General features: G+C 40.6%; 1 protein-coding gene across 1 annotated transcript; it reads right to left on the reverse strand.

The window, feature by feature from the left end:
- Window positions 1-541: 541 nt before the first annotated feature.
- Window positions 542-18,274, reverse strand: CRKL (v-crk avian sarcoma virus CT10 oncogene homolog-like). The gene is made up of 3 exons (XM_014964147.1): window positions 17,415-18,274; window positions 13,412-13,874; window positions 542-4,525 (listed from the first exon to the last, which is right to left on the reverse strand). Exons 1-3 carry the CDS (start codon window positions 17,726-17,728, stop codon window positions 4,391-4,393), a joined length of 912 nt encoding a protein of 303 aa, XP_014819633.1. The 5' UTR covers window positions 17,729-18,274; the 3' UTR covers window positions 542-4,390.
- Window positions 18,275-18,784: the final 510 nt, after the last annotated feature.

The raw sequence follows: 18,784 nt of genomic DNA on the forward strand, positions 1-18,784 counted from the left end.
GCAGAAGTAGATACCTGATGCGTTGCGCCGACACCTTTCAGCAGTGGCTGGAGCACCAGCCGTCCCCCTCTCCAGAACAGGCACAGGTTACGCCTTATTTACCTAAACAATAACAAGCAAAATTCAAACCATCTGCATAAACCAGTCGTTCTTACAAGCACAGTCAAGGGTATCACAGTAAAAAAGGTCACGGTTTCTAGAGAGACCTTTAAGAGCCTCAGCGAAAGAGCAGCATTGAATACAGTGACAGGAAGTGACGTGTTGGGCGTGAGGGTGGAGGAGACAGAGACAACCTGTCTGACCAGAGACACAGCTGTTCAGGTGAACCTGCAGAGCAGCCTCGAGGAGGGGACAGGAGGGGACCACTCAGACCCGCAACAGCCTTTTCTCCTGCTTAATTCTTCCTTTGATGCTGGAAAACTTCGTTTGGCACTCTCCTCCCATTCACCCACAGAACAGGGCATCGTAACGACAGAGTAAGGACTTAAATAATCTGCTAATATCGTCACGGTTTTAAGACTAAAGACAACAAATAATACTGTTAAGTTGAGGCAAGTTTTATTTAGACTGTACAAAGAGGGCACTGGGAAAAAAAAAATCAGTGGCTTGATGTTGGGACCAGTTCTATGAAATAAGTGGAGTAAGAAATTAAAAAGGCACTAATCTTAAGAAAGAACACTCCATATATTCTAAGAATATAATTCATTTAATACTGTTAATCTTATAGCACAAAAAATAAAACGAGCTATGATCCCCAAAATAAACTTTAAATGCTTACACTCAATATTATTGCCTGAAGATCATGGTCTTTAAATTACATATTGTGTTTTAAAGTTTACACAGTGAAGACTGTCTCAAATACAAGGCCACCTTTCCCACTGCAATAATTGTATCCTTGTCCCAAAAAACACACTTTCATTTAACACAAATAAACAGAAAATGACAACTATACAAGAATGCTTTCACTGGTCCCAAAAGGCAGTCTTTTAGGCAGGTCTCACTTTCAAATGCGGGTTATTGAGGAAAATGCTTGAAAACTTGACTAGAAAACAAAGGCAGCCCACTCGTTCCCAGGATGTTAATACAATATAAAAAATTATTTTACAGGCACATGAAATGGCACAAAGAATGCTGTTTTTCCCTTTACAAAAATAATGCTCAGGCTCTTCAGAGCCCCAACCCAAACAGGATATTCCCTTTTGTTTATTCTTTCCCAATTTGTAAACAATCATGAATTAAATTAGCGCTTATCCAGTGATGGACACTGATTAAAACAGTTTTCATTTAAACTTTCAGACTGGTCAGAGGCTTCAATGTCTATATACACATGTACACGGCGGGAGGAAGTCGAACAGTAAGCCTTTCATGATAATTAACTATTGTGGCACCAGGTAATTACACCAGCTCCTAGTTCAAAGGCAGGGACAACTTCTAATGGTGCATAGATTGAAGCCATCTCTTGCAGGCTCACGCTTCCCGTTCAGGGTACCTGACACACCCAACACCACTGACACTGGCAGGGCATCACTCAAATGTGAGAGGCTTCATAAAGCAACAGACAGCACACGTGTAAGCGAGCAACGAGCCATTGAGAATCCAGAGTCCTTCAAAGAGAAACACAAACTGATCGAATTGCAGTCTTTATATGAAAATACTCGTCTTGTAGTAAAACAGCAAAGACACATTTTGAAGCGAGGTGACGGTCGGCTGGGGCTGGTCAGGATGCTACATTTACACCACCTTTCACATACCTGAACCACACCACTGCTACTCAGAAAAACACCCTTCATCCGTGGCCCAAAACCAGGTTCACAGAAATTTAAGAATTCTTGTCTTTGCATCAGATGCCACTACACACAAATTTTGCATAGTTTTGAAGGTAAAATGTTTTGCTTTCCTGCAGTATCAGAACATAATTAAACCTAAAACAATGCTTGTGTTCAATGTGTGCACCTTATTCAATGAGGGGATGAGTCAAGATGTTTATTTCAGTAAAAAAAAAAAAAAAAAAAAATCAAGGTCAAAAGCTGTGCTCAAGATCTCAAATCTCACAGTATTTATTTACCATGCAAAAGAAGAATTCTACAATCAGTCTTCTGAAGAGCTGCCTGTAACTAGGTCAGGTCTGAAATCAGATTTCTCTGCAGCAGACTGAGTTTAGTGCAGTTTCTGTATTCAAAAGATGACTTTCAGTAGTACAATCTATGTAGTAAACTTACAGGTATAGTTGGGGCACAGGAAAAACATGACCTTCTTTAGTTAAGAGAGCTGCATAGCTTTTCTTTGCAAGACAAAATGTCAATGCCTATTGTCAAGAATTACTCTTACAGCACCAAACACTTCAGTCAATGCTACTCTACTTCACAGTTAATTTGGTAGTAAAATGCTCTACAAGAACGTCTAGACTGTCAGCCACTTGATCAATACTACAGAAAACAGCTAATAGATGAACGGAGAGAGACTTCTTTAAAAACCCCGGCATTTTTCATGTCTGGTTGCAAATGCCATTTTTGCATTTCTTCAGTGCCTTCCAATTAAGGATCTCACGGCACTTTCACATGAGCTAAGAACAACGTGCTTTTATTAGGATCAAGCGACACAAATCAACAAGAAAACATGCTGGAACTTAAGACAACAACTTTTATATAATTTGACATTTATAAGAACTGGTGAGATTCTCGGGTGTGTGAAGCTTCTCATTTTGCTACAATGGACAGCCTTCAAAAGCTGACAAATGGGGGCCGCTGTTTTCCTGTCAGCTCCCACAACAGGCATTTTTCTTCACCCAGGCTGTCTGAAACGGGAGGGTTTGCAGTTGCAGTCTTTGCAGACGTGGATTCTGTTAATTCAGTGTTCCGTTATTTTTAAAAGAGCATTCCAGTTCACCTACAAAACACATTTAAAGAAGGCAGCACAGGATACCACTGTACCTCAGCTTTCAGATCCTGTACACAGGCTAAGGACTTAACCTGCGTGGCATGAATTGTACTTATTTAGCTGCAGCTGTATAGTTCCCTACTGTAAGTACAATGACAGCAGTATAGCTTATGTACAGAAAAAGGGAAAGAAGCTATACTGATAATAGACACCTTTGTGGCCTCCTCCAGCCTGAGCATTAATTTATCACATGGGGAACCCAGGCAGCTGACCCCAATTAACCATTTTCTAGAGGATGCTGGGAGGGGGAGGGATCTGAGACATATATAAACCAGAGCCAACTCAATGGGAAGGGTAAAAAAAAAGATGGCAGCATGCAAAGGACTTGGAAGCAAGCAAGGAAAAAGAGGGAAGAATAAAACAGAAGGCAAAAGCAGCTCTGGAAAAGAAGCACAGCAACATGGAGACACCCTAGAAAAAAGGTACTGTGTTTGAAAAAGAGCTTTGAACGAGCTGGGGCTGGCATAGCTAGGAAACTTTGGAGAGATAAGGGAGCCTTACAGAGAAATGGGTATAAAGGGTGTATGTTTAAATAAGAGGATTTAATGAGTATTTATCAAGTTCTTCTGTCCCACTCCTCTCCTACCTCTCCACACAATGGCAATTTGATCAGTCTACCAAGTAAGAGCTTGGTGACAAGCACTTCTATACTAGTAAAACTACACTTTCAACACTGCAGAAGAGCTATGTATAGACCAGGCCAAAGTGTTTCCCTTTAAAGCTCGATTTCTACAGTTAGTGCTTGAAAAAATCAACAGAAATGCATGAAGTATGTCAAAACAGGTTACAAGTATCAACCCCTCCTAAGTTTCCTTATAAATAAATGTCTCTGCTTCAATGCAGCTCATTCAATGGTTATTTGCATTTAACACACACTGTTTCAGGAAGGTCAACAACAAGCTTAAGAGTTAACAGAGAAGAGCAGCTTCTAATACAACCGCTTAGAATATATAAGCTTCAATTATTGTCCTTTAAAGAGACCATCATTTTAAATGTACTACCTTAGGACAGATTCTCTTAAAACTAAGTCATCTTCAGTCCTAAAATTGCATTTTTGTTGTTGCTTTTTGTTGGACAGTAATGCACAAGTTGCATGTTTGATCTAAGGTTAGGGCTCTTCCTACTGAGCAAGCCAGAAAAAGTCCATGGCAGTCCCAACAGGAAAGGGTTTCTTTCCATACTTCTCTGCTATGTACTGGTTCAGTCTTCTGCAGCTTAAGGCCCAAGAGAGTTTTAAAAGTGAAACTAAATTCTGGATGATGCAACTATGGTATGAAGGTCAGGCAGTGACTTCATTGTACGTATTCCAAATGTAGATTAAAAGAACCGTCAAACTGCAGCAAGCTGGAAACTGGGCAATGCTAGCAATGTGCCATTAAGTCACCATCCCACCTCAAACGACGCTAATGATAGCCAGGAAAACGAAGCAGCAGTGTAAATTGGGCAAAGGGAATCATTCATTCTCATCTGGGTTTTGAGGGTCAAATATTTTGACATGTGTGAACGGGAAGAGCCCTTTTCGACCGTTGACTTCTCCTTCCCACTGACCGTTTATGTTCATCCTTGTAACCTTCACAATGTCTCCAACCTGCGGTGTTAAAAAAAAAAAAAAGAGAAGTTACCACACATGGGAATCTCACTTCTGATACAAATCAAATCAAATGAAGAGGAACAACAAATAAAAGTCCATCATAGGGAAAAAAGCCCCACACTCTTCTTAGAGTAAGGTTTAATTGAAAAGTTACTTTTACTTAATTAAAATACCAACATTTTGCTGCTAAATGCGATAATGTTGTTTGCAGTCTTTCAGACTCTTAACTAAATGTGTATTTACATATTGAGACAAATTGCTGAACTACACCTTTTCCTGTAGAAAGCCTACAACTTAATGCAACAATTTATTTCACTTAGATATAAATTAACACCACTAAAGCTACCCTCAGTAATGAGATGCAACATCCATTCAAAAGAGCACAGCACTCGCGCTGATCTTAGCATCAGCTGCCTGACTTCAAAGGAAATTTAGTTTTTTCAAAGAGAGATTCCTATGGCAAAGAAAGCATTACTTGAAGTTCTAGTTCTGACTATCACAGTGTAAGGAGCTTCTGTAGTTTCTGAAGCAGGCAAAAGCAAACTTTTTTTTTTTAAAGCATTAGACGTACAGATTCTAGCTTTAGTTGTTGTTTTCACCTCTGCTTCCTGCCAAAGAATTTGAAACAGGAACGATGACATGTCAGGCCTTTCCTACTATAACTGAGTCTCTTCCTATTTGGTGGTGAAAGACGAGAAGAGCTAAACTATGATCAAGCAAGGAACGTCATCATTTGGGCTGATAAGTTATACTCTTATCATTGTTCAATACCTGTATTTAATTAGAATTAGCAAAATACAGAATGTGACAAGTAGCATTTAAGACTCATTAAATAGTCATTTCTCCCTTAAATTTTTCAGAATAGCTCAACGTGTGGTCTGTTGCAGCAGCTCTTAACTTTACACCTCCCTTCCTGTTTATTTCATTTACTCTATGTGGTAACTATAGTAAATATTAGAAAACTGACATTAGCAGCTAATAACTAATTTCACAACAAGCAGAACCAGCCTATGCCCAATGGCAAACAGTTAGCAAGTTTCTTCTCTAAACTAGATCCCAAGCTCTTTGTAGTTGAATCTCAGCTGACTAAGCCACTTCTGTGAAATCCAAAGGCAACTAGCTTTGATCTTCTTATTTAAGGAAAAAGTACATTTTGGTCCCGATAGACAAACTGTTACACATACTGTAGGTTATTTAAATAGCATTAAAATTTAGAACTGATGCAGATAGTTTAAGAACCTTGGCCAAGGGCATTAGATTAAAATTTTTCAGGTAAAACCTCTATATTTTTCCTTTAAAGAAAGAAACCCCGAGTTTACAAAATAGTATGTGTGTCACTAGATGATCTGAAGCCTGTTTAAACCACTTACCATTGCTCCAATAAATATTTTTTGAAGATCACTCAGAAGCAAGAATCCTTAAGTGAAGTTCAAGATACTATAATAAACTCATTGGCGATCACTCAGTATTATATCTCTTAAAATAAGTTTTCTCAAACTTTTATTTTTAGACATTTAAGTTTTATGTTGCATATTAGAATGAAATGAGGCATTTAAGCAAAATGTGTTGCTTCCCCCACCTCAAATTCGAGGCTGGCACACTTGGACCAATTGTAATCTTGTGCTTTTGAGAGAGGACAAGACCCTCTGATCTCCCATAAGCTCTTGGACTCTATTACCTTCTTAAATGGACATCTTAACTTGTGCTGTTCCTGAACTCAAACAGGAAGCCAGCATATACCATTAAGTAGTTATACACTGCCCATGATAGTTAGCACATACATAAAGCATTAATTTGACTGGTTTTCATCTCTTCACAGACTACTGCAGCACGCTTTAGTTGCTTATTTGCTAAAAAGCACAGTTTGCCAGACTTTTCACTGAAGAGAAAGGCTAGAGAAAGCTTAAAATAGTAACAAGATGACCTAAAGAGGAACCTAACAAATGTCTCTTTAGGAAAAGGCTGATAACATCTATAAATACTCAGAGTTACACTGCTAGATTTAAATAGCCCTTGAAGATAGATCCAAGTTCCATTTTAGACCTAAATTCAACAAGACGCAACCAACGTCACCAACAGTTAAAACTTAACTAGAAACTGCATTTGCACCACACCCTAAAACTAATCTACTCTCAAACACTTTACTCATGGAAGGAAAAAAAAAAAAATCACTATCTGTACTACACTGGATCAAAACCATAGACTTGCATTTTCTGAGAGTCTGATAACTTGATTTTGCTCACGTGCAGTAGAGATCAATCCGTTATTCATTTTGATGCCCTAGAAAATGCTCTAGACTCCAAACGATCTCTACAATATGAACAGGTTTGGAAGTCTTGTTTCAGGAGAGTGTAAAAAAAAAAAAATATTTACAATGTAAGTCTATTGCATTGCAACAAACTTCCACCTAAATCAACAATGGAAAGTGTTCTGTAGGCTGCTGGGTGGGCAAAATTGCTACAAATCAATATCTGCCATTCAAGAGTGCTCGCTGCTAAGAGCTACTCCAAAAATACTCTCACAGGCCAAGAACCACTAGGATAGTAAACTGAATTGCAATAACTGTATTTTTCTTCAGTGTTGTTTGTTTTATTAATGAAAGTTTCTGAATATCCTCTTGTGCTAGATTATTAGGAAAAAAAAAAAGAAAAAAGTAGTTCCCCTGAAAAGATTAAATGAAACAGTACGTTGAAACAAGATTTTTTGGAGAAGATTTTTGATGTCATGATAGAGTAATTCATGGATCTTATGTTAAAGGCATCCATTTTGACCCTGTCTGGAAAAATCTGGTCAAGAAGTCCCTCTATGTATTTTTCCTCAAAGTACTAAAAGCAGTATTTGGTAGAAGCATCTATGATGTGGTCAGCTGAGGTGTGATCTCCCACTAAAATTATTTAACACAGTTTTTTTCAGACAAAGTTTTAAGCCAGTCAGAAGGAAGACTGTCTTATGATGAGGCACAGGACAGAGTCAGGAGACCTGGTTCTATTCTCATCTCTGCCACAAACTTCCTGTGTGACTCTGGACAGCTCATGGCCCTTATCTATAAATTAGGATGATGCTTTCCTTAGTCTCAGCATCTCTCAGATAACGTAATTCCCTTGTAAAGCATGCCAGCATCACTCTGTGGAAGTATCAACTGCTGAAGTGAGTAATACTTCTGAAATGCAGCCATTTGGTTCCACCCAAATGATAAAAATCAAAATGTATTTTAGATAGCATCCTTTCATTATATCCCTGTTACAGCATGAATTCAAAGCCCTGGGGAAACACAAGCTGTGGAACATGCCAGTCGGAAGGGTTACTTCATTCACTCCAGACTCTTCCATACCTGTCTGCCATTTGAAGCTGATTCATACACTGCAGAGGTTTTCTGCGTGCCATTTTAGTCACACAGTGAACCAATTCCACATGGTTTAGAGATATTCCAACAAGTTTATATTAATAGTTCTATGGTTGATAGAGCCCTGTAATATAAGTTTAAGGATATAAAAATGCACCAAAACTCTAAATTATCATTTTAGCCCACTGGGTCAGTAGCTGTCAAAAACATAATGTGCTCTGGAATTTATGGGGTGTTGAATCTCAGTCATTATCCTAATTAGTGTCACAACTCACCTTCTTTGGTAATACTAGCATTAGTACCAAAAATGAAACAACTGTTCAGATGAGCTGCCTGTTCTGGAGAAAAATAAACAAGGCTCAACTGTAAGAAATTACTTGATATCCCATTGTCCCCAAAAGTTATAAAGCTGAGCTACACAGAAGAGGCTGAGTTCAGCTGCACTGCACACAGGACAAAGTGGCACTGTAGTAGCTGGTGCTTTAGGTATTAGAAAATTCAAGAAACCAACAGGTTAATTATCCTTTATTTCTGATGTTGCCCAGAATAATGGTTGGTGTCCAAACCAGAGAATCAAGTAGTTCAGAGGAAAGATCTTCAACTGTTCTTGAGACATGAAAGCATGTCATGTCAAAGGACAGCAAAGAAGGTTGAAGTCCTAGATGCAATTAATCTAGCCTCATCTAGGAACAGAGTAGAACAATAGAAGTTTGCATTTCAAATACAGCTAGGACAATTGCCAGAGTCTGGGTGGCAGCACTACAGATAAAGTGCTGCTTTTCATTAAAGGATGGTGGCCTGTGTCCATCTGCCTAAGCATGCTGTCCTGGTTGTACAGAATTTAGAGCTCCAAACTCCCACCGAGTTCTTGAACCACACTGACTCTGGCTGTAGCACAGGATCTCCTCTAGGTGAGCCACGGCACTTTCAGTTTCATCTGAAAACAACCTCTGCAAACAGTGCTGAGGGTGAATGTGTATTATTGTGAGGCGCTCAGCACTCTCAGGATGGGAACGAACCATCAATAACTTTGACCAGAAAAGGAAATTACAAAGATTAAGGTTGTACACAAAAATTTCTGAAGTAATTGTGAATTGTATTTTCCAAGGTAGTATATTGAAAAGTTGGTGCATGTCAGCACAGACACAGTCCTGCTGCCAGTGTCACTTTCAATTCAATAGTCATCAGATCAACACTTCACAAATACAGGATCAATATTTTGCTTAAAATCTAGATCTTGTGGCTTAGATACATTTTAATGCTTAACACAGCAATACTGAGTTTCCTTGGCTTAAGAAAAGCACAATGCTTGCTGTCTAGTGAAAGAAGTAGCCTAATTTCCTAATTAAGAAAGTTCTATTACTAGCACATTTTGGCCTACTTGTCTCAACTTTCCGTTGAAGAGGAAAAAAGTTAACTGTAACCTAATTGTAATAAGCTCAAGAGAAATATTGTAAGTCAGTTATACAATTATGGTGAATGGCTATTTACTTCACCAAAACATTTCAGTGATGGGTTAACTCTGTACTAGCAAACATGCAGGGATATGTCTGAGCTCTCATGAACAGATAAACTACTTAATACTATAATGCTGGCACAGGGCTAGAAGAAGCCATCATTAGTATAAAAAAATTGCTATATAGTGAAGCTTTTATTTAAAAAAAAAACAACCAAATCTTCAGAGTCTGTAATACTGCCATGTTAAGTCTGGAGATAAACTCTAGGACTACTACTGCCTTCAGAATGGTCTACAATGCTTATTACAGTATTTGCAAGATATTAAAGGACCGTTTCTAAACACATGGCAGTCTAGTGGCTGCTGCTGGTCCCATTTTCTGGTTCCTTACGCCATTTCATTCCATTTTGTAATTGAATTTAATATTTGTTGTTCATGTCCTCAGTCAACCTTCAAACAGTTTGCTAATTTTTAAGGAAATTACCAACCATTAGCTTATCTACTGCCTATGCTGGACATAAGGAACTTTGTTGTGTAGAAGAGATAAGCTCCTTTAAAGTAAAACATACCAGGACTTACCCTACTGGGCACTGCCTACATGTCACATGGTGGTTAGAGCACACCAGCTTAAAACAAGGCTTCATTAGCACATTATTGCTGGCTATAAAACTACAGGTTATTAAATGCTGAGAAGTTTTAAGGTAGACTTTGCTGCTCTTTCTCATAGTAACAGTGCCAAAGAACCTCTGCTCTTACAAAGTTCATTACCTCCTTAAAGTTCTATCCTGTATAACCTTTGAACGCAGAATTGCCCTCCTTGTTTTCCCAAAGAGCAGCAGGATTGAAGAACAGCAGTAAATAACCCTGCAATATAGTCCCAGTAAATACATGACACCGTATCCCTGTCCTTCATATTCCTTCCTCTAGAGCACCAGAAAGGAAGGAAATGCTTCTTGGCTACAAGCACACAAGTACAGAAACAGATCTGGGTTGTTGGTTTTCTGGGTTTTTTTTGGTGTGGTTTGGTTGTTGGGGGTTTTTTTTGTTTGTTTTGTTTTAAATGCAGTACCCATGAAAATACTACACACATTAGTAGCAAAGTTAGTTGTAATATAAGTGAGAGAACTGCAGGCTTCAATCATTTCATTAAAAACATTAAGTCTGAACTGCCAAGGTAACTAACTAAACTGACAACAGTGTATGTAAATCTTAGAAATACACATCATTTATCATAGGCTTTACTAATAGTTCACTGGTGCAGGGAAATGCCCAAAGTTACATGTATACCAGCTGTATGCTCCGAGATAGTAGCTGTACTTAAAACTTTTATTTTAGCTTATAAGCAGATTACTAATTAATTGTTTATTTTAGAGCATAAACGTAAAGTATATAATGCAGTAGGACCAAGTCAACATTTAGATGTTTGTCACTTCAATAATACCAATATGAATGCTAAATAGTTGTAGCCCAGCAAGGTCCAAACTGTAATAAATGCGGTACTAACTAGTATCCTTACAGGAACAACATTGTAGTTGCCCTTAAACTGTCACATTTCAAATACTATTTAAAAGTGTGAGAAATTTTAAAATAGTTATACCTTGCTTACAAAACAAACTTACCTGTAACAGGCTATGAGTTTTTATCTTTTCTTAAAGAAAACTTCTAGCAGCTTATGTAAACAATAGCATGACACAGAAAAACTGGACCTGCAGGCAAAGAGCTTGTCCCATTTTCAAGCTGGACCCAGGAGAATGACATCCCTCCACTTAAAAGGAAGTCAAGCAGATTACTACGCAATAGCTTTATTTACTCCAGATGGTGTTCTCTTCCTTTTAAGTACTGACTGTGTGCTGACCACACAAAGCTAGAGCCAGCAAACAGATATTTTGCTCACATAATGCTGTATCAATTTAAATGACATTACACAATCAGACACTGTATAATTACATTAACAAGCTGAATTGTGACTTAGAGTATACCTATACTAAGGTGGAGTACTGTCAAATATTATTATTCTAAAAGAACACCATTAATTTTCTTCCCCAGAATATTCCCATAACCTGTTCTTTCTCTACCACTAGCTACTTTCAGTGCTCTTACAAAAACAGAAGCTTCAAATAGTCCACTTTATTTAGTGACATGTAGAGCCCTGACGAGGTTGGGATTAAATACATCATCAGGTCCCAGCAGGTGTTAGTCAATATAAAGGAAGACCATGAAAAAAAGCTGGATTTTTTTTGAGTAGTACATGTGACAAAAAATATATTGCTATAATGAGGTTGCTGAAGTTCCCTGTGCACGGATAGGTATGGAGAAGCTGCAATTGCTGATTTTAATGAAAATGTAGATCAGTTCCCAGAATTCTGCTTCTGAAGCCTCTTGAGAAGCCACATGGTGGCTCAGATGCATTTGCAAAGAAAACAGACTACATAGGAAGACAAAATATGCCAGTGGTGGGAGACCCAAAGACATGAAGGCAACAAGCGATTAGAACTCAGTGGAAGAAAAGAGTCCCTCAAACAAAACTTCTGCAATTTGAAGGTTCAAAACAATTCAAACCTACATGTTGGTCACAGAATGAATCCTACAGGTACAGTAGACTAGCTGAAATGACAGAATTAACTAGGTCACTAAAGAGCAAGGCAGAAAAATCTGTTTGTGAGGGCCATCCTCCCAAGTGCTCCTGCTACCCTGCAGCAAAGCAAGTTCTCTGAAGTAATTCCATGACACATTGATAACATAACAAAATCAATCGCTTGCCTTGCTTTGTTTTCAGAAGCATGAGTAGTTTTGGCAGGAATCTTCTGTACAGTGCAGTTGGCAGTGAATTTACACTTTGCTCTACGATAATTTTCACACACTGTTCACAAATAACAAGCCGCTAGATTTCATAAGACTCAAGGAAAATCCAGTGACACATATTTAACTTAACTTTTATCCCTGTAAATCACCTGTAGAGGTTTTACAGGAGGAAAACCACTTAGGGCAATTATTATGAATAACAAAGTCACAAATAAAACCTTTCAAATTTCAGCCAAAAGCATCAGCAACAGGTAACAGCTTTAACTTGAAAAGTAATGGAGCAAAAGCAACAGGAAAAGTTCAAAAGTATTTTTAAAACTACTATCATTTTACTTGCTAAAATCCTGTTGCTTCCTTTGCTTGTTTCCTTGCATTTACGTGTACTGCAGCACGCTCAAATTTCATCTTTGAGACTAGCACTTTTTCCAGGTGACACATTTTTGAACTATCAGTTAACGAGACTTCAGCATAAATGTAAAAGTAACAGTCTCAGTGGTCTGGATATAGCTTTAAACACTTCATCCAATCCATCATTTCTGCTAGATGAACTACAATTGTAACATGAATTCTTTACCATTTACAGAATAAAGCTCTAGTCTTAAAGACATCCCTAATAAAAATAAAATAAAAAATGCTTTGGCAGGCACAGGAACTTAAAGGTTTAACACAAGTTTAGAGGCTACACAACAGCCTTTCATCTAACCCCTTGCCCCAAATTTAAGTCTTAAGATTTCTCAAATTGTACTTCTAAAAACTAAAGTAAAAGGGACTAGAGTACTTCTGATATATTTCTGCCCAGATCCTCAGCTGTAGTGAGAGATATATTTGAGTATCAGAAAGTCCACGTTTATCAGCAATCCTTACCTTTCTCTGAAGGATGCTACTGCCAGTTCTCAACCTGGAATACTGCAATGATTAATGAAACATCTCTTTCTTTCCCCAAGATTAAGGGGAGGAGCAAAGTCACCCTCTTGCTAGCACTGATTTCCAGAGCAGGATGTGTACGCTCCACTACCCTTGTAACATATTTGCCATGTGGAACAGGCAAGAAGAGAGGGTAAATACAGGGCCTGAAGTAACTTGGTCACTTAAAGGAAGTGGTATAGATGAAGCAATTTTTGTAGATCTTTCTTCAGAATGTAACCTAACTTCTTCGGAGTTCTTTGACATAGATAAGCAGGCTCCATGTGAAGTCATCCACACCAACACTGCCACTAACAAATTTTAGTTTCTTATTTTATAAAACTATTGAAAACCGTAAGACCTGAGAGGAAAAACTTACCTCTAATGCCAGCGCAGTCTTGTCGTAAGCACAGGGTACTCTCTTTTGGATAGCTTTGGCATAGACTGGTCCATTCTGTGTAGATGGCAGAGGATTGATCACTGCTCCAGGTGCACTGGATACTGAGGGAAGGGGACTTGCGGTTTGAGGCTGAGCATAGGCATGGGCAGGTTCTGGAATACCATAACTGTTGGAATTCCTGTTTCCATGCTTCCCATGAGTAGATCTGACTAGCTTTTCTACATAAGGAACAGGAATCATCCCAATCCGACCATCCTTGTTTCTGGCACTCCACCACTGTTCTTCAGGCTTCTCTACAATTAGCAGTATCTCGCCCTTTTTAAATGGAAGATCCTCAGCATCGTTGCCAGGAAAGTCATAGAGAGTCCGAACATACTCCACATTTTCTTCTGCAGTGGACATAGCAGGGGCAGATCCAGATCCCATTGGTGGACTCGGATACCTAAGTTTAGAAAACAGTTAGAAAAGATTTAGTATAATCAATAGCTATTGTTTTCTATTTCCAGTAACAAAGCTAAGTACCAAGTTTACAGTAGGAACACCAATTAGAGGAGAATTACTTATTCAGCTTTGTAACAAAAGTATTAGCTTGGTAGCACTGTGAGGCATTTAGTGAGTAACTCATGCTCTCAAGCAATTACCTAAATACCCAAATCAAACCAAATAAAGCGCAATAAAAAAAACAGAAATCCCATAAAAATCTATCATGGATGCAGAAAACTGGGGGAAATAATGCAAAATCTTCATCCACCTGTTGTGGATTCTTGTGAGGATCTCAAGATAAAATAAAATTAATTATATAGCTTAAGTTATGAGAGTCATGACACATAAATTAAAATTATTTGTGTGATTTAGGGTGGAAGGGCTCTCAGAGAGCTAAACAATCCTCTTCAGTTCATCACATCTACATGAACTTCAGCACCCACTTCTAAAGAATTTAGTAATTCTAAATACCAGATTTGAGGGAGCATAGTGGAAAAAGGGGAAAAAAGTAAGAGGAGGGTATGATAAAAACTTAGTTTTCTAACTAAAAGCTAGAAGTCCAATGTTATATTTCTGATTAGTAGTACAGCATCCTTCTAACTGAATCCTACTAAGATGAAGAATTTTGGGGACAGTCAGTCACATTTATACAAAAACTCCTTTCCTTAAGAACAGAGATAGGCAGATCCTGTGTTTTTAGGAGACAACACTTTTCCCCTCTTCTCTGGAAAACAGTAAGGAATTGAGCTCCCTAATTTTTGCAACTTCAACTCTCAAGGGGTTGTTACAACACAACAGAAAAATTATTAGCCTCAAAGTACTTATCTTTACTGCACATTTAAATACCTAATAACCTAAAGGTGACATCGTCATAAAAGACAACATGAAATACATCCACTGGTAAGAATGGAGTAAGAAGTGAAAAAGCGAACCATCTAGAAACATCCCTTTGCTTTATTAATCATATTACTTTTAATTTATTCACATCATTATTTATTACTTTGCCCATCATCTGTTCAGTAGTCACATCATTGTCTGTGACAACACGTAAGATTGCTCATCAAATGAGACTATTTTCACTGCAATCTATTTTCACCATAAACTTTATACGTTTTATTCAAAGCAGCTGTCACAAATCTTAACATATATAGGCCATAGCGCATACTTATTATCTGAGCTATGATAGCAAGAATGCATGTCATTAGCCTACTTCAATTCTCTTTTGCTACTTGCAAAATAAGATGGAAGTCAAATCCCTGTGATTTTTGTAAGGTATGCCAGAAGCCCTAAATTGAAAGATACGCACATCTTTATGACACCCTGCAGCAACTAAAGCCTGGGGAGAGGGGGAACCCTTTAGAGAGCACCCACTCTGTACAAGCAAGAGCTCAGGAATATCTGCAATGATGGTCAGAGCTCAGTATTGACACAAAAGAAACAGAACGCTTAAAACAGTCAGTTTTCAACTGTTTTGTGAGTTTAAAGTGTCATCTCCAAGGGCTAAAAGTAGTGTATGGCTAGATACACAAATTACTTAATCCTACCACAAAAACCACCTCTTTATACTGTACTTTATGAAATTAAAAGAATCAGTAGCCTTTAAAAGCTCAAGCACCTGTGTGTGATGTTCCCCTCAAAATGCCAGGGAAACAAGAATTGGTAGTAACAGTCCTGAAGCACATACCTGTCCACCCCTATTCTAAATCTAATTCATTAACTAAAAACAAATTTAAGAAAAAATATCCAGAAATGCCTCCTCTCATCCTCCCTCTTGCAGCAGTAAGTCTCCTTTAAACAGAATTTCAAACCATCAACCAGGTCATTGATTTTTAAAAAAAGAGCTTTGAATAAAAATCATGCTAAGGAAAACCACCTAGCTGATCCCATTTGTTGCTTCATAAAAAAGCTTGTCATTTCATGGTAGGCTAGGTCCCATCTGTCTCTGTACACTGAGAGAACAATATGCAATCAAAACCTTGAAAATAAGGTGGTACTGTAAAATGTTCATAAAACGTTTCACGCAAAATTCCCAACAAATACCAAGTGGAATCAGCTAAGTTTTCAAGTGTTTTGACGAATCCAAGTCAGTCATCACTATAAATGAATTAAGTTTTTACATCCAGGAAGGCACAACATTATCCAGGTTAAGGAGAACACAGATAAGTGTAAAGATTGCTTCTGTGTAGACTGTTTTTCCCTCCCAACTGTCCACAAGTTCAAGCCTGCACATAACACTGGACACCTCCATTTAAGCGTTCCTGCAATGGTGATTTTTTTTTCACCTACCTATCTCTCTAGCCACAGCATAATCATTATGCAGAAGACTTCTCAGCAACTGTTATGAGTTCTTGAAGATAGTGCTTTCTATCACATCCCTCCCATCACCTGACAGCTTTACAGAAAGACTTTTTTTGACCACTTGAGTTTTTCAACTTGACAAGCTATTGTCAACCTTTGACAAGATGCTGATTGTCATTAAGTACTGGCCTATGCCAAGGTTAGATTGTGCCTATAAACCTTATTCTCCTCTGCTAAGAATTTGCTAATCTGCAAAACATAGTTCTATTCTATGCAAAACATAGTATGATTTTAAACTGCAGAATTTAGAAGAAAACCAATCTGAATTTCTTTTTTAATGTGTCACAATTTTTCTAGCTTTTATTTCACTTCATTTTATCCAGGAAGCCCAAAAGCTTTGAAATAAGACACTGGGAAAGGCTTTCTTAATTAAAAATAAGGAATGTGTTCTAGAGTTCTTGATAAGTGGTTTACTGATGCAAGTTGCAGGTATGTCCCACGCTGGGAACAGGACAAAGAATGAGCTCATAGCCAAGTCACATTTTCCCACCCTCCTAGAATAGCATTTCTCAATGTAGTGTATGCAGATATAGATGAACAGTTCCATAACCAAACTGTGACAAATAAATGTTTTACATTTTTTTGGGGGTGGAAATGCCACTCTGGAAGTTTGGAAAATGCTGTCGTAGAATGTATTAAAGCTGACTTAACATGGTGTAGCAAGTCTAATCACATAAAGGCCTGTTCTGTTGCAATCAGTGTGGATGCAGGGGTAGACAGCAAGTTAAGCTCAGCAGCTACACTTCAATCATAGAGAAGACTTGTGAACCAGCTTCTCAACCATGCCAGGAACAGAAGGACAATACCAGAAGAAAAGGTTGACACAAAGCACGACCACACCCTCTTGCAAGGCAATTACAGCCAGTGGTGGAGACGTAACTTTCAATATGTGTACATGCACTGTACGGACAGGCCCTGTGCATGATCTGACTGAAAGCAAACCACAATGGTCACTGAGATCCAGAGGGCTAAGGACCACTATTAGAAAGAGCTTCAAGCAAGGGCCATAACCAAATGTTTCCTTAGTCTACATCCAGTGATAAGATCCTGGAGCTGCTAGGCTGGACCAAGACACCCTCCCTCCTTGCGCCACCTCGAGCAAAGATGGCAGTGGGTGGGGCGGAGGGAGGGTGGCACTCACCTGGGCGCAGGCTCGATGAGGGTGGTGGTGTCCAGGTAGTGGATCTTGTAGAACTCCAGCAGGGCGGGCAGGTGCTCAAACTCCTGGTCGCCGATCTTAAAGCGGCGGTTGGGCAAGGAGTTAATGATGTAGTGGGAAACCCGGGAGTTCTCGGACACCGACAGCACGTAGTCCCCCGGGCAGGTGGACGAGTCCCGCACCAGGAACATGCCATGCCGCTGCCCTTGCAACCTCGTCTGTGCCTCCGCCCGGGACACCGGGCCCACGTACCAGCTGGAGCGGTCCGACGAATCGAAACGAGCGGCGGAGGACATGGCTCCGGGCGGGGAAGGGGAAGGGAGGGGGGGAAGGAAGGTGCAAAGCCCGAAGGCCCAGGCGGAGGAAGAGACCCGGAGAAGGGAAGGCCTGGGCAAGGAGGCCTGGGAGGCGGAGCGGGCAGGGGGCTAGGAGGAAGCGGCTAGCGCTCAGCCCAGCGGATAGGAAGCCCAGGGAAAAGGGGAATAAGGGAGAAGGAAGCTCTGTGCCTCTGGAAGCGGAGCACCGAGGAGCGGCTGGGGTGGGGCTAGCCAGACGCGGCGGTCAGGGCCCCCGAGTCTCCCTCAGCGGCGGGGTGTGCAGGGCATCCTTCCCGCCTCTCTCTCAGGCCTGCGGCGGGCCCGGCCGGGCGGGTGGCGAAGAGCAGCGGCGGCTGACAAGGACAGGCGGCCCGGGAAGGTGGCGAGGACAGCCCGCTACGGTGCTTCAGCGCCGGAGCCAGACGGGGAGGGAAAGGGGGGGCGGGGGAGGCAGAAGCGCCGGGCTCCCGCTTTCTCCTACGGGTTCCCTCCCCTCTCGGAGCCGAGCACCAAAATGGCGGCGGCGCCGGGCGGTAGGAGTTCTCCGGAGACACCGCCCCGCGCACGCGCGCTGCGGCTCGCGCCGGCGGCCGCGGGGAGGCCGGGGGCTGTGCCCGCCTCAGGGAGAGGGCGGCCGCGCTGAGGGGGACACCGCGCCGCTGCCATCCCCCCGGCGCGGCGCATGGAGGCTGCGCTCGCTCCTTCCCCAGCCCCTGTGGGCTGGAGTCGTTCAAACCTTCCGCAGGGCAGTCCTGGCTGAGGGGAGAATGAAGGTGAAGGGCCCCGCTGGTGGGTTGAGTTAGGCGGGCTGTGAGAGCCCCCGCGCCTTCTGCAGCCCCTCAGAGGGCAGGGCCGTCCTTCCTCCGCACCGCTTCCCTGGCGTGAGGCAGGCGCGCTTTACCACAGGTCGCCCCCCAAAAACTCTGCCCAGTGCTTGGGCTGAAGCATCTGAGGATGACTCTCCCATCTTCATCTCGTCTTTCAGCACATCCTCCCTCCTCGGTGTTGCCGGCCACTGGCTTTGCCATGGCTCCC

Source organism: Calidris pugnax, unplaced genomic scaffold, assembly GCF_001431845.1.
Source record: "Calidris pugnax isolate Ruff unplaced genomic scaffold, ASM143184v1 scaffold32, whole genome shotgun sequence".
Taxonomy (NCBI): Eukaryota; Metazoa; Chordata; class Aves; order Charadriiformes; family Scolopacidae; genus Calidris; species Calidris pugnax.

What these genes read in the sequence shown, in the direction of transcription:
- CRKL (XM_014964147.1), bottom strand. Translation starts at nt 17,728, where the DNA reads ATGTCCTCCGCCGCTCGTTTCGATTCGTCGGACCGCTCCAGCTGGTAC. An exon ending in CTCATCGAGCCTGCGCCCAG is followed by an intron (nt 13,875 to 17,414) that starts GTGAGTGCCACC and finishes TTCTAAACTTAG; the next exon opens with GTATCCGAGTCCACCAATGG. An exon ending in AGACTGCGCTGGCATTAGAG is followed by an intron (nt 4,526 to 13,411) that starts GTAAGTTTTTCC and finishes TTAACACCGCAG; the next exon opens with GTTGGAGACATTGTGAAGGT.